Here is a 14418-nt window from a genome sequence, read left to right as displayed (position 1 = left end):
CCTATTGAACTGTCCGTGACCCGCTCTACATCAAATTGCAATTCACTATGATAGTGCAACCAAACACAGGTTAAAGGTATTTCTCTTTCATCATGTATCTTGTTTGATCCTTCATCTATTTGTTAATAACAATGCAATTTGGCAGGGCAAGGGACTAACAGGCCAAGATGTTGGGAATTGATAACAATGCTAGAACAAGCATAAATGGAAGAACAAGCATAAATGCTGGGGCAATACTTGGTGGCACCCATCAAATGGATGGCTCAGATTTTCCAAACAGATCTGTAGTGTACATGTGAGTATGTTTATCAATTCTGAGCTACACATGCTTGTAGGATTACCAAACAGATCTGTAGTGTACATGTGAGTAAAAGTGATACCTTATAATTATATATTTTGCATGATCATCTTGGTGTTATTAAGTCAATTTGAGTTTAAACATGGAGACTGAATGCTTTTAGGAAAATTTGTGGCCTTTTTTTTACAAAAAATGTTTTACTTCAATTTTTTTTTTTTTATTTATTTATTGTCTTTCTGATATTTTTCTGGTGGGTTATTAGATGAAGATTTCAAAATTCTATCGCTATTTTGTGCAAGAAGCAACATTCGATCTCTCCTAGATTTTGGGTTTGTTAAGTTCTGCAAGAAGTTCATATTGTGGCCATCGACTGATTTGATTGATTATGGAAATAGTTGTGAATAAGAGAAATTTTATCTTGTGGTGCCATCTTCACTACACATGTCTAGACATGTGATGATCAAGATATTTCACATGGTGGTCGCCACTTTGGATTCCCAAAAGTCGAAGATTAGATGATTGCAACCGTTTCAATTTTCTGCTATATACGGGCAATTGCCAATTTTCATTTGAACTGTAGTTTTTCTGGCCACCTATCAATTGCTAGGATGTCTGATTGTTGTGATTTTGGATCCCACTGAATAAACAGTCGGGATCAGCAGTTGCCAGTTGAATAATGATATGCAACTCACGTGATATACTTCTCTGTGAATAATGCATCAAACTGTGATTTAAATTCTTTCCTAAAGAAAATTTCAATGAAATGGTATTCCGTAACTAATCGGTTCTATTTTTCTTCTTATCCTTTTTTGCCAGTCATCTCCGGGGTGTAACGAATTTCCTGAGAACAGTGTTACATCTCTCATTAGAGTAACTGCAGGTCAGTGCTTGGTTGATCTTCCCAAACATTAGATAGATGTACCTATATGTTTTTCTTTGGGTTCCTTTTTTGAATTTCTTTTCACTAACTGTTTCTGTATACCTTTGCAGATTATCCAAGGGGAAGAAAAAGAAGAAGAAAAGAAGAGCTGCAATGGCCCTCTCTCTTCCTCAGATTCAACAAGAAGAAGCGATGTCATATCAAGGTACAAAATCTCTCTCTCTCTCTCTCTCTCTCTCTCTCTCTCTCTCTCTCTCTCCTTTTTTTTTTCTTGGATCGGATCCGAACCTGGGCCAATCCGATCCGACTCAGTTTTCCTGACCGAGTCGGACTCGGATCGGTCCAAGGCCACATGGGTTAGGATCAGATTGGGTCAGAGGACCAGGACTCGGTCTCGGTTCTGACCGAGTTCGGGTTAGGCCATGCAGAACTTGGATCTGGTCGAGTTGGGCCCAATCCAATTTGACTTGGTCCGATGCCCAACTCTACTTGCATATCATATTTAATTTTCATGTCCTGCATTAGATTGCTTCTCCGGAAGCTTCTTTTACTCATGCTTGAGATATTGTTAGAGAGGATATCTCTATTGATGCTTGCAAATTTTTCTCAGGTAGTCCTATCTTCATGTCCTTTTTATGCACATTGATTTGCTTGGTCTTGAAAACATCTAACCCGAAGTATCTAATAGACTTCAGTCCTATAAGTGTAAGACCCGAGACCCCGAAATCTGATTTGTACACTGGATAGCCGTTGACTGTAGGTCTATTCACCTCGAGAATGTTTTGACTTGATCATAATGTTTTTTGTTATCGATCAGCAAGCCGTATTTCAACCCGATGTCCGAATTTTAAGATACGGACTTCAAATTAAACAATCTGAGAAATGACAATTATGTCCTTATTTTATCTGGTGGAGCCCCACCATCGAGTTTCAATATTCATTAGGTTCGAGAGACTAACCGTTGTGACCGTAGTTGAGTTACAGAATTATTGGTGAAAACGGCATGTCAATAGGACACCCGGATTGTAAGTTATGAATAGATATTTACATGTATATTTTAATAAAATAACTCAAATGACTTCGATTTTTTTAAAATCCTTGGAATGCTTTCCTTCAAATCACTTAAATAACATTTTGTTTATTGCTACCATAAGCTTAAACTTCTCAAAATCATCACAAAACATCCCATAACCCTCCTTTTTAGACAAAAGCCAATTTAAAACCATTTTCAAGTCCAAAAATATGAAAAACCTCTTTCAACATTCCATTTCCAGCACTCTAGTTGAGAAGAAGAAGAAGAAGAAAAGGAAATAGAAGTTAAGGTTGAGAACCAATCCTCTGATAGTTATAGGTGAGTGCATCGATTAGGAGCACGCACATGTGTACGTTGGGGTTTCCTTGAAAACCCTATCGCTGAATTTTTATTTAGGGTTAGGTGATTGTTGAAAATTCTGTTTTAAGGTTAGATTATTGCTGGATTTTCTGTTTGGGTTAGGTTCTCGCTGGATTTTCATTTAGGGTTAGGTGAGTACTGGAATTTCTGTTTTAAGGTTACATTATTGCTGGCTGTTTTAGGGTTAGGTTGTCACTGAATTTTCATTTAGGGTTAGGTGATTGCTGGAATTTCTGTTTTGAGGTTAGATTATTAATCGAAAGTTGGAAGATGAGTTAGTTTTGTTTAAATTTATACGAATTGCCATTGGTTTCTCGCTGTCCCTTACAAATTCCGCCCACTACCTGTTTGACAAAACATTTAAAAGACTTATCCTTCCTCCTTTTGATGTAGTTAATTATCGAGAAAAAACATGCTTGTGGCATGAAGCCTTATAGCGGAATGAATTCCGGATTGGAGTTAGATTGGCTACGTCATGTGCATATTATATGCATGGTTCATAGTTGATGTATCGTTGTATGATTGAGAGTGAATGATTCATATCATGGTATGGTGATCATAGTGGGTTGTGTTGCGATAAACGCTATGTTTATGAATAGTATGTGAACCATCTAGATACAGGATGCATTACAAAAGACTCCTAGGAGAAACTTAAAATTCATGAGGACCACAGGAAGAAGGTCATCCTTTGCTTGTCTTGAAAAACATGATCTATTGTGCTTGTGTGTGGACTCATGCATATATGCATATGGTGATTGTAAATGCGATGAAACATACTTTGTTATGACACGAGTTGGACACCACACCTAAAATGTGTAATTCAACAGGACATGATTAGAGGGTCCGTGGGATCTGATGGTATCAACTTCACAACCCTTCAACAGAGCACTAAGCCGAAGGATCTTGACCGTCAATTTAGTGGGCTCCAAATTGATGAGCTAATGCCCCTGACAACCCTCCACTCCCTGAAGGATGACTCCAGTGGCTTTTCATTTCTCCATCCATAGATGGTTTGTGTTTCAAAACTACCCATATTAGATAATCTATTTGCCGCATTTGAAAGCCACTGATCAGATGGCTAGCATCATCTGATGTTCGTCCAACAATTTCCCATTGACGGTCCCGATCTCCCTACATGTCAACGGTTAGAATCATTCGTTAACCTGAAGTTTCATGTAGTATCCATTACATGGATGGGTCGATTGTGGGACCATCTTTATAGGTGGACATAAGAAGGCTTATACATGCTGATACAAAATGAACTCATTCATGATCAATGTCCATTTTCTGCTATACTTTGGATGGTTCAGATTATTGTCTACCACTCTGAATTGTCCAACTAATGGGCCTTATATGGATGGACGGTGTTTAGAGAATCCTACTTTTTGAAAAAACCATATTTTTACTTTCCATGGCTTGTTATTGACCGTTAACTGTTTTTTTCATTCCCACTGTCAATTTAGATGGCTAAGATCATCGAATCTATGCACATCTGGAATCGATTTCCATCCATAATGAGTCTTGGATAATTCTAACCGCAAGATTGATGAAGTAATATGGCTCGACCATAGTCGGGTTCATATGGCTGTACGGGATAAGTATAAAGGGCTGGTCTCGTTACTGCATAAAGCTAACATAGCGCCACTTGTGGAACTTTGATGGAATCCTCTCCGTCCATCAGCTACAGCCCCACTTCTTTTGGCTTGATCCCAAAAATGAGTCTGACTCAACGCTCAGGTGGGTCACCCCTTATGGAATTCTAAATTCACGGCCCATCACGAGTTTGATATTCCCGTGGCATATTCTAATACTCATGATTTTTTGAAATAATGTGATTTTTAGGGAATTCTTTTGTCCCAATGAGACACAGCCATATGAATGGATTGGATGGCATATGCACGCCAAGGTGGGCCTGCAAATCTGAGTTTTAGATGATCATGATTTTAAGGTTGCAAGATTAAGATGAGGCGACTTACCTGATGGACAGGATGGATTTCATGAAGATAAGAACCAGACTCACCTTCTTGTGGCCCACCTTAGTTTCAAATCAGGCTGAATTTTGGTCTTAGGCTTTTTCTGAGGTGACGCATCTGATAGATGAGTTGGATGGTGTGAATACATCACATGGACCCCACATCTGCCTGGTGTCACCATAAGCTTACGGTGGTACTGGTACCGCTGGAGCGCACCCTTTATGGGGCACATGGAATGGAACCCATGCGATGAGCAGATCAGCTTATTTTCTGGGTTAACTTACATGCATGCAAGGCAGAGACTGGTGGACGAATGGCCCTGATCATGCACATGCATCACATGTTAATGGATTGCACATGCATGGGATCTTTTCTTGGAGCCCTGTACTTAATTATAACCAGAAGAAAATCTACTCCGTTCATCATGTGAGAAAAATTATTTCAATTATACATACCAAAAAAGATCAGTCATATAGAAAACTTACACTAACATGAACAATGTAACGTGGAATTTTTATCTGTGTCATGTCTGGGACCTTGCTCCACAATATAGTTACAAAACATATGGATGGCGTGGATATACAATACATACATCGAAATGGGTCCTACAGTCCGGGTTGCACCCACATCAATGGTTCCGGGGGTGGCAGCCGCACTCCACGGGACCACAACAACTACCATCCCCTCCTCTCTTCTCTCATCAGGAGTCGTTTGGCACCCACAAAATCTTCGATTTCGTAAAATGTCGTCAAGAAGAGCTGCCACTGCTGCTGCTCAAAAGGGTAAAACTCTCTCCTCTCCAGCTTCTATTGAAATTACCATTTATGCCCTTGATTCTAAAATCATAGAGAGCAAGATCCCTACTCCCATCAAATTCAACCATTTGGTGAATGATCTATCCAATTCGATTCGAGCCAGTGCTTTTGTGAGGTTAGAGGATGCAGTGGGCCTCTTCAATCGTATGGTCCGCATGCAGCCGCTGCCTTCAATCCAGACATTTAGTAACCTGTTAGCTACAATTGCCAGAATGCGACACTATTCAACTGTAATTTCTATGCATCAAAAAATGAATTGGTTAGGGATCCCATCCAATATCTATACTTGGAGCATTCTTCTCAATTGTTTCTGCCGCTTGAATGGCGTCCGTTTCGGTTTCGTTGTTCTCAGCAACATCCTGAAACGTGGCCATGAGGCGAATGTCGTGACTCTGAACACTTTTATTAAGGGGTTTTGTATGGAAGGGTGGATTGGGGAAGCGAGTAGTTTCTTTCTGAAGACGGTAGAAATGGGATATCCTTATGATGTGGTGTCGTTCGGGATACTAATCGATAGTCTTTGCAAGTCGGGAACAATGCAATGGCTCTTGGGTTGCTTCGGGAAATGGAGAAGGAAGCGGGTAAATGTAGTCCTGACCTTCCGGTTTAGAACTCAATCATCGACAGTCTATGCAAAGATGGGCTCACAAGGGAGGACTTAACCTCTTCTCAGAAATGGTCGGTAAAGGGATTCTGCCGAATGTCACAACTTTCACCATACTGGTGAATGCTCTTTGCAATGAAAGAATGGTTAAAGAATCTCATTGATTACTAGAATTGATGACTCAGAGAGGTGTGGAGCCTGACGTAATCACATATAGTGCATTGATGAATGGCTACTGTTTTATTTGCGAAATGAATGCCGCCTTAAAGATATTTGATTACATGGTGTGTAAAGGTCATAAGCCTAGTGTCGTGACTTATGCCATGTTAATCAACGGCTATTGCAAGAAGCAGATGGTAGACAAGGATATGTGGCTTTTTCAAGAAATGTCTTGCAAGGGATTGAAGCCCAATGTTGTTACTTACAACACACTTATAGGTGGGCTGTACCGGGTACGGAGAATTGTGGCTGCGCAAGAGCTCTTCAATGAGATGCAAGCTCATGGACAATGTCCGAATCTCTCCACATACACCATTTTGATGGATGGGCTGTGTAAAAGTGAGCATCCTGTCGAGGCAATAAAACTACTTAATGAGATGCAAATTAGAGGAATTCAACCAAATAATGATGTTATTGGTGTCCTTATCAATGGGATGTGTGAAGCTAGGGAACTTAAATATGCGAAGGAGCTTTTTAATTGGGCCTCCACCAAGGGCTTGGGGAATAATGTTAGGACATATAACACATTAATCAATGGCCTCTGTAAAAAAGGGCTTTTGGGGGAAGCTAATGGATTGTTCTTTCAAATGGAAGAGAAGGGTTTCCAACCAGACAGTGTCACCTTCAATGCTTTAATTAGGGGATTTCTACAAAAGAATGATACCCTCAAGGTAATGCAACTTCTCGGGGAAGTGGCTAAAAGACATTTTTCTGTGGATGCGTCTACCGCAACTATGTTAGTGGGCTTGCTCACAGAGGACGAAAAAGGTCAAGAATACCTGGGAATGCTTCATAAATTTGTGCCCTAGGGCGAAGGAGAGGTGATTTGATGAACATCAATTCAGCATCAACTCTCTCTCTCTCTCTCTCTCTCTCTCTCTCTCTCTCTCAAGTTGTAACGGCCCATACCATAATTGTAACAATAATATCTATTCTGACCACTGTTACTATTAGGGAATACCTTGCTTGTAAGAGGTTGATACACATTCAAATCCTCCTATGTTCCTTTGAGTTTCCAGTAATATTCACCTAGCGATTTATCTCCTTGTTGGAAAGCAAAAAACCTCTTTAAATAATTGGTATGGATTGAGTGATGTTTTTATTTTTATTTTATTTTTTATGAATACATCTCTCCTTGCTCGCTCGACTCGACTCAGTAAAGCTCGACTCGCCTCAGTTCGAATTTGGATTCGGACTGAGTCGAGTTGGTTTTTAGAGCTCGAAAAAATTTCAAGTTGAGTTCGAGCTTGCCCGAGCTCGACTCGACTCAGATCGAACCTCAACCCGAATCGACTCAGATCATCGGCTCAATGACTCGGTTATTTTAATATTGATGCTGCTCACCAAGTGTTTGATGAAATGACTCAACGAAGTATTGTTTCTGGTGCATACATTGTCCACAGGATCGGATGGTGGCGAGGAAGGAATGGATACAAAACAAATCATTACAAAAAAAAAAAAAAAAAACTTTACATTATGAGACTGCCTTCATATCTTGATTTTGATGTTGCTCACTAAGTGTCTGATGAAATACTTGTAAAGTGCTGTCACTGTTTTGCATTCCGTGTGAAATTGACGATGCACTCTATGTGTTTAGAAAATGTCGCACAGGCTCGAACTTGTTTGAGCTTTTGATTGAATCAAGCCAAGCTGGCCGGTTAGGCTCAAGAACTGAGCCGACCGAGTTCGAGCTGGGGTTAGCTACTGGCTGAGCCGAGCCGAGCCGAGTTGTGCCAAGCTCATCTCGGTTCAACTCATTTACAACTCTACTCATGGAGAATCCTAAACCTTATTTGCCATATCTAGAAACATCTTTAACAAACATTTCCATACTATTCCACAAGCACGTCACAATCTGAGCATTGTCCTAAATCCATTCATCATATTTACTTCTTTTCATCAAATTTCTCCTATTGTTCCCCTTGGTTGTTAAGACTTGTATAGATTTAGAATACTGGCCATTTAACTTGAGAGTGGATATTTGAACCCTCAAAAAGTCGTATGGATTTACGAACCTGATTTTTGCTTACTCTTCATATCCATTACAAATAGAGGCAATAAAAACCAGAAGAAATGGATATACAATGCTTATAGAAGGACTAATGCTTCTGGAAACTTGAATGCTTCAGCCACACAATCCAACACAATGCATACACAATACAGGGTGCACCAATCAGCCCATACACCTTAACTAAATACTAGAAAGAACTATGATCGCGTACACATTACCACCACCATTCACACATAGGCCATTGAAGAGGCTAGTGCACTAGAAATAACCCTAAGTTTCTTAACAAGACATTAGCACAAGAGGAGATGAAGGAAAGGAAGAGAAGGTTTTTAATAGGTAAGGGAAAACAAAGTGATTGGAACTTGATTGATTTCCGCTCTAATACCATCTAATTTGATGCAAGAGAGAACAAAAAGTGGAAAAGGGAAGAGAGAGAATGGGAAAGGAAGAGAGAGCTATTGTTGGACGTCCCCCACCCTCTTGCTTATATTTACTCAAATCATAAAACAAAGTCTGTATCCAAATTTGGAACCTCCCTTTCAAATTTTGGATAAACAAAGTGTTCACAAAAATCGGGGCTTGTATCAAAATGGTAGCAGAGATTGTTCTGTTGTTCGAATATTGTGAGAAAATTCATTTTGCTAGAATCTAAATGAGGAAGAAAAATCTGCAAATGGTGCCGAAAAATATTTGAATAGAGTAAAAAATGATAGCATTTTCGTAAAGTTGTAGAAGGAATCTCAGGAGTTGGTTATAAGTGTAAAGAAAGATAGCTCGAGCTCGTCGTTGATAGTGAATCAGGATGTTGAAGATGATGGAACACCATATCGAGCAATGGATGATAAATCGTTGTGTTGTAAGTCCCTCATTGGTGGGCAGAAAGGTGGGGGGAATAAAAAAAGGAGGTGTTGATGCGTGGTACTAATGATACCAATGTCAATCATGTCGATATACTCTCTTATCATATTCTGTCCACTGCTTCCTCTGCAAAGTTTGTGTAACAACCTTATTCTACCTTGCAGTGCATGGGGCCACCGAGTTGTAGTTATCACATCCAATCTGTCCATAAGGTGCCCCTTCAAGTTCACTCACTACATACCAAAAATCAGTTTGATACAATACCTATGTTGTTCACAAAACATGAGAGAGTTTGGATGAGTTTCTCACCATTAAAAATTTCCATCTTCTTTCTGGGAACGACTTTCTTTCTTATAAACCATCTAATCCATTCAAAAGATGGGTTCCACCACCATGACTGGGCAAATCAGGGCATTTCAAAACCGAGGTAGACCATCCGTAATTTTAAAGGTTTTAAACAGGTTTTTGCACTGCTTGAGCAACCTGATTTTTGGATGATACTAAGGTTTGGAGAAAATGAGGGGCACACATGATGGAAGGATGGGATGTGTGACCCATCTCTTCAAAGGAACCTACGGTCAATAGGCTGGGCCAACCTATGGGCTTATGGGCTGGTTAAGTATTTCGGGCAGGCTTAGGTATAAAAGACCAAAAACTTAGGGCTGAGCCTATTTAGAGTATTGCTCGGTTGCTTTACTAAAAATAAATAAAAGACCTAGCAACTTTGGGCTGAGCTTGGACTATATAACCCCATCTCACACAAATGTAGTCTATCTGATCAGACTGATATAATCAGATAAATCTAAAAATAGAACCATTTTATTGATAAAAGCTTTCATTTAAAAAATAGTGAAAAAAAAAAAAAAAAAAATCTTTCAAAACACCTGTACAATGAGCCCATTCCACGACTTAAAAGAATTGCTTTTTTAATAATCCATTTTTGAAGAGTCATTCTTTGCAAAACCACAGGCATTCCTTCATCTGATTTTCGGTAGAGGCGATTTTTAAAGACTTTCTGCATGCTTATCTATGGAGGTAAAAAGAACAAATAAAATTATTAAATCTCTTCAAACTGTTGAGGCGGCATCTTGAATCGGCAAATCGGGCAGACATGGTTCATCTCCATCCATTGAATTATGCATTCACTATCAAAAATATGTGAGCACGGCATCCGTATGACCTCCTTCCCTATAGAGAATTCATTCAGACGAATTGCACACTTGATCTCGTCTGACTCTCCTTTGTTGAAACTCATCCTCTTCAAGGCTTCAACTGAAGATCTTAATGCTGGGACTGCACTATCCCTCCTTTCAAAAGCCAAGTCCATTGATTCTCTTAGCATCCTAGCCAGTGTCTCTTCTTCTTCTTCTACAATCAATTCTAAAATCTCTAAAATCTCTAAAATCTCAAACTCAGCTACAATCTGTACCATCTCCTTTCCTGCTTCATGGGCTTTCTTTGATGTATAATTAATATTCAAGGCCACTGATTCAACGCAGTCTCGATGAATGTTTAAGTGAGAAATCATCTTCACAATACGGCTTTTAGATGTCTCTGCTTGCAAGAAATAGTGAAGATCATCTGAGAATATCTCAACCACCCTACCAACTTCCACAGTGGGCTCTGATTGATGTCCTCCTGCATCTAACCGTCTAGAGTATTCTTTCAACTGAATTTCTATGGATAGTGTGGGCATTTGGGCTTCAGATACGATTTCATTCAATTTTCCATGGGCACTTGGGCTTCAGAAACTCAAGTGAGGCACACGAGAGGAAACAGTGATAATTCAATTACCACCGTTGAAACATTCATACGGCAACAGCTGCATATGCCAGCGTGGCAGAAAGAGTAACATCCAAGTGACGATGTAACACCTGATAAGGGAGTTCCCGTAACACAAAATTTCTGTGAGGCCCATCTCAATATCTGGGTGAAATCCACTCCATCCATCAGTTTCGCCGACTCATGTTACAATGAGATTCCAAAACGGAAACAGATCGAAGATTAAGTGGACCCCACCAGAAGAAACAGTGAGAGATGGACGTTCATCATTGAAACCTTAATATTTTCACAGAAGATTTGGATCAGGATGATATTTGTTGTGATTGCTTCATCCCGGTGGCAATCGCCTACCTACTGCTTTCCACGGTGTGGCCCACTAGATGTGTTAATCATAACCTCTGATCTATGAGCCCATAAACATCATTGCGAGCCTCAGGTATTCTCGTCTTATATTGTTGATCATGTCCTCGGATCCAATAGCATTTCATCATTCTGTTAAGCCGTTGACATTTTTCATTTAAACAAATAATTAAATATGGACCAATTAGACGATCATGAAATCATATTTTGAACGTGTTAACTCAAGTCTCAAGTTGCATATCCATATGTGAAGGCCCTTAGTACCTGTGTATCATCAGCCATTACTATCAGAGTATCAAACTTTCCTCCTATTAATTTCATAGGGCATGTTCCCAGCCTTATTAGAGAGGGACCACGTTGCAAAAATGCATGTGAACCAGATTAGATCGTTGAAAGGCAAATAAACATTTTAGTAGACCCTAGGAAGTTTTCCATGATAGACATTCAATCACCAATATTTTCAGGAGAGGATTAGGTGAGACCTTGGAATCATGGAGGCCGGTGGGACCCCTCACTGTATGGCCCGCAGGGCCCACTGTACTGTATGCAACTACATCCATGCGTCCATCGGTAATGAAAACTTACTTTTGGGCTTATACCTGGTTTTTTTTTTTTTTTTTTTTTTTTTTATCTTGTTAGTACACCTTATACCTTAAAATGAACTTTGAATAGGGATGAACATAGTGGATGTAGTCACATACATCACAGTCGGCCCCACGGTCAGGGTCCTACCCACCTTAGTGGATCGGGTCTCGGCTAATCCGCTCCCGTTTTATTTGAGCTAATATATGCCACATGTGCAATTTTTTAATGCATGTGTTAAGTAGGGGTGTACATCGAGTTGAACCTCGGCTCGAACTCGGCTCGGCTCGGTCGTCGAGTCTGACTGGCCAGCTCGGTTCGGTTTGGGTCAGCAGCTCGAGCCAAGTTCAAACCAAGATCGAGACGAGTTCACCATTGAGGCATTTCCACAAACACTTGAATTACAACTTTAAAATCTCACTGTTTTACAAACAAAAGTATTAGTTTTATGAGTATTTTTTCAAATACTTTCTAAGCAACATAAAAAGCAAGAAAAATAAAGAGAAAAATAGTGTTTGTTTCATGTACATACCTACCTTGCCACCTGCCATATTCCGTTAGGTCATTTTATCAAACACTTGGTGAGCAACATCAATGGCAAGGTAACCGAGTCACCAAACCAGTTCGATCCGAGTTCGACTCGAGCTGGATTCAAGCCGAGTCGAGTCAAGCTAGGGCCCACTCGAACTTGGCTCGAACTCATTTTAGAGCTCATAAAATCAGCTCAACTTTGGATCGAACTCAGCTTCAAACCAAGTCAAATCGAGCTTTTTCGAGTCGAGGCAAGCGAGCTAACTGAGCTAGCTTGGTTCGTGTACACCCCTAATGTTAAGCTTCGGCAACTTGAGTATCTTAAAACTAAGAGGAAATAGGGACGGGGTTTGGCTAATGACGCTGCCACCAGCCAAGTGGCCAGTGGTTGGTGGTATGTGGACCCTACAATGATGTATGTGTTTTATTCATGCCGTAGATCCATCTTGAAAGATAATTTTAGGGCTTGATCCCAAAAATGAGGTAGATCTAAATATCAGGTGGACAACACCATGGGAAAACATAATATTGATTGAATGTGCACCATTAAAAGCCTCCCAGGGTCCACTGTAATGGTTATTTGACGTGTAACCTGTTGATTAGGTCATATAGATTTGGATGAAGGGAAAAAATATATATCACCTTGACCCAAAGTTTTTAATGGTGTCCCTTCAATCAACACTGTGCAGTCCACTTGAGATTTGGATAAACCTCATTTTTAGGCTCATACCATAAAATGATCTAGACGAATGGTTGAACGGCATGGATGAAACAATACATCATGGTGGGCCCACAGAGTACGGCCAGTGGCAGGTGAGCAGCCGATCCTTTTCCAGGAAATAGAGGTGGACTCATGGTAAAGTAAAAAATGTCAGTTTCTAAACTCATAAGCGCGCAATGTCACGGCGTGGGATGGGGTGGTAGACAATTCAGGACGCGGCTTCGGTGGAACCCCGACTTTGAGGCTGCCCTAATGTATTTGCATCATATCCATGCCGTCCATTCTTTTCTCCAGATCATTTTACGAAACAATATAAAAAATACAACAGATTCAAATCTCAGATGGACCACACCATTCAAGCTGATATTTGCGTTTTCACTTCATCCACATATGCGTAACCTTATCAACAGCACGGATGGAAAATAAAACATTGCGGTGGGTGGCAGTAGGTTTTAATGGTAAGTGTTCAATCACCAATGTTTCTTGTGTTGTGGTCCACCTGATATTTTAGGATCCCCTGTATTTTTGGGATCAAAACTAAAATAAGCTTACGAAACGGATGGACCGTGTAGATATAAGACACATATATCACGGTGGGCCCAACATGCAGGTCGGTGGATCTTATCCACTGAAGCTGCGTCCAAAGTTTACATGTAAACCTTCTAAATACCATTAATATCTGAAGAATGAATTTACGAATTACAAACTTCAGCTTCTTTGTTTCTATGAATAATTCAATATAACAGCTCATCCATCAGCTAATCTTCAAACACTTCTCACTTCTTTTTTCCTTCCCTTCTTTTCTTTCTCTTACCACAGAAGCAGCCATGTCATTGGGTGGGGAAGCTGACATCCGATTGCATCAGGACACCAAAACCATCTGCTCCAACGCCAATACCCAGGGCCGCTGCTCAGTACGCATGCGTGCCTCTCTCGAATGAGTGCCTAAAAAAAGGAAACCTTCTCTCCTCATCAAAATCACCTTGAACGAGCAGTCCCAGCGGCTCACGGCCACCTCCCATGGATACATATACAAAATCGAGGATTCAAAGGCTTCTAAGAATATGCAGATATTCTCAGACAAGCTTCATCGACACTGCCAACGTAATGAATCCACCTTACGTTTCCAATATATTATGTCGTACTTCAATGTTCATCCAATGGCCCGTAAATTCTCTACACAGAGCTTGGCCATTGGTGCTAGCGGTATGGCAAAGCGGGCCATGAAAGCTTGTAAGGAGTTACATATGACCATGGAGATTAATATAGTGACATTGTCGTCGTTGGTGCAAGATGATGGAGATGCAGATTCAATGGCTAGGATTTTGACGGGTCCCCTGTGGTCCCTGTATCAGGATCTTCTATTGAAGCATTGGAGGGGATGGGCTTAG

The 14418-nt window shown here is 40.3% G+C and overlaps 1 protein-coding gene across 1 annotated transcript; it reads left to right on the top strand.

Annotated features, from left to right (window-relative positions):
- The first annotated feature begins 6214 nt into the window (after window positions 1–6214).
- LOC131234635 (pentatricopeptide repeat-containing protein At3g22470, mitochondrial-like) lies at window positions 6215–14418 on the top strand. Its single transcript, XM_058231560.1, has 3 exons — window positions 6215–6853; window positions 13774–13941; window positions 14023–14418. The coding sequence occupies exons 1-3, from the start codon at window positions 6215–6217 to the stop codon at window positions 14416–14418; spliced, it is 1203 nt and encodes a 400-aa protein (XP_058087543.1).

Source organism: Magnolia sinica, chromosome 19, assembly GCF_029962835.1.
Source record: "Magnolia sinica isolate HGM2019 chromosome 19, MsV1, whole genome shotgun sequence".
Taxonomy (NCBI): Eukaryota; Viridiplantae; Streptophyta; class Magnoliopsida; order Magnoliales; family Magnoliaceae; genus Magnolia; species Magnolia sinica.
Note: the sequence above shows the minus strand (reverse complement) of the source record. Positions and strands in the feature narration are given on the sequence as shown.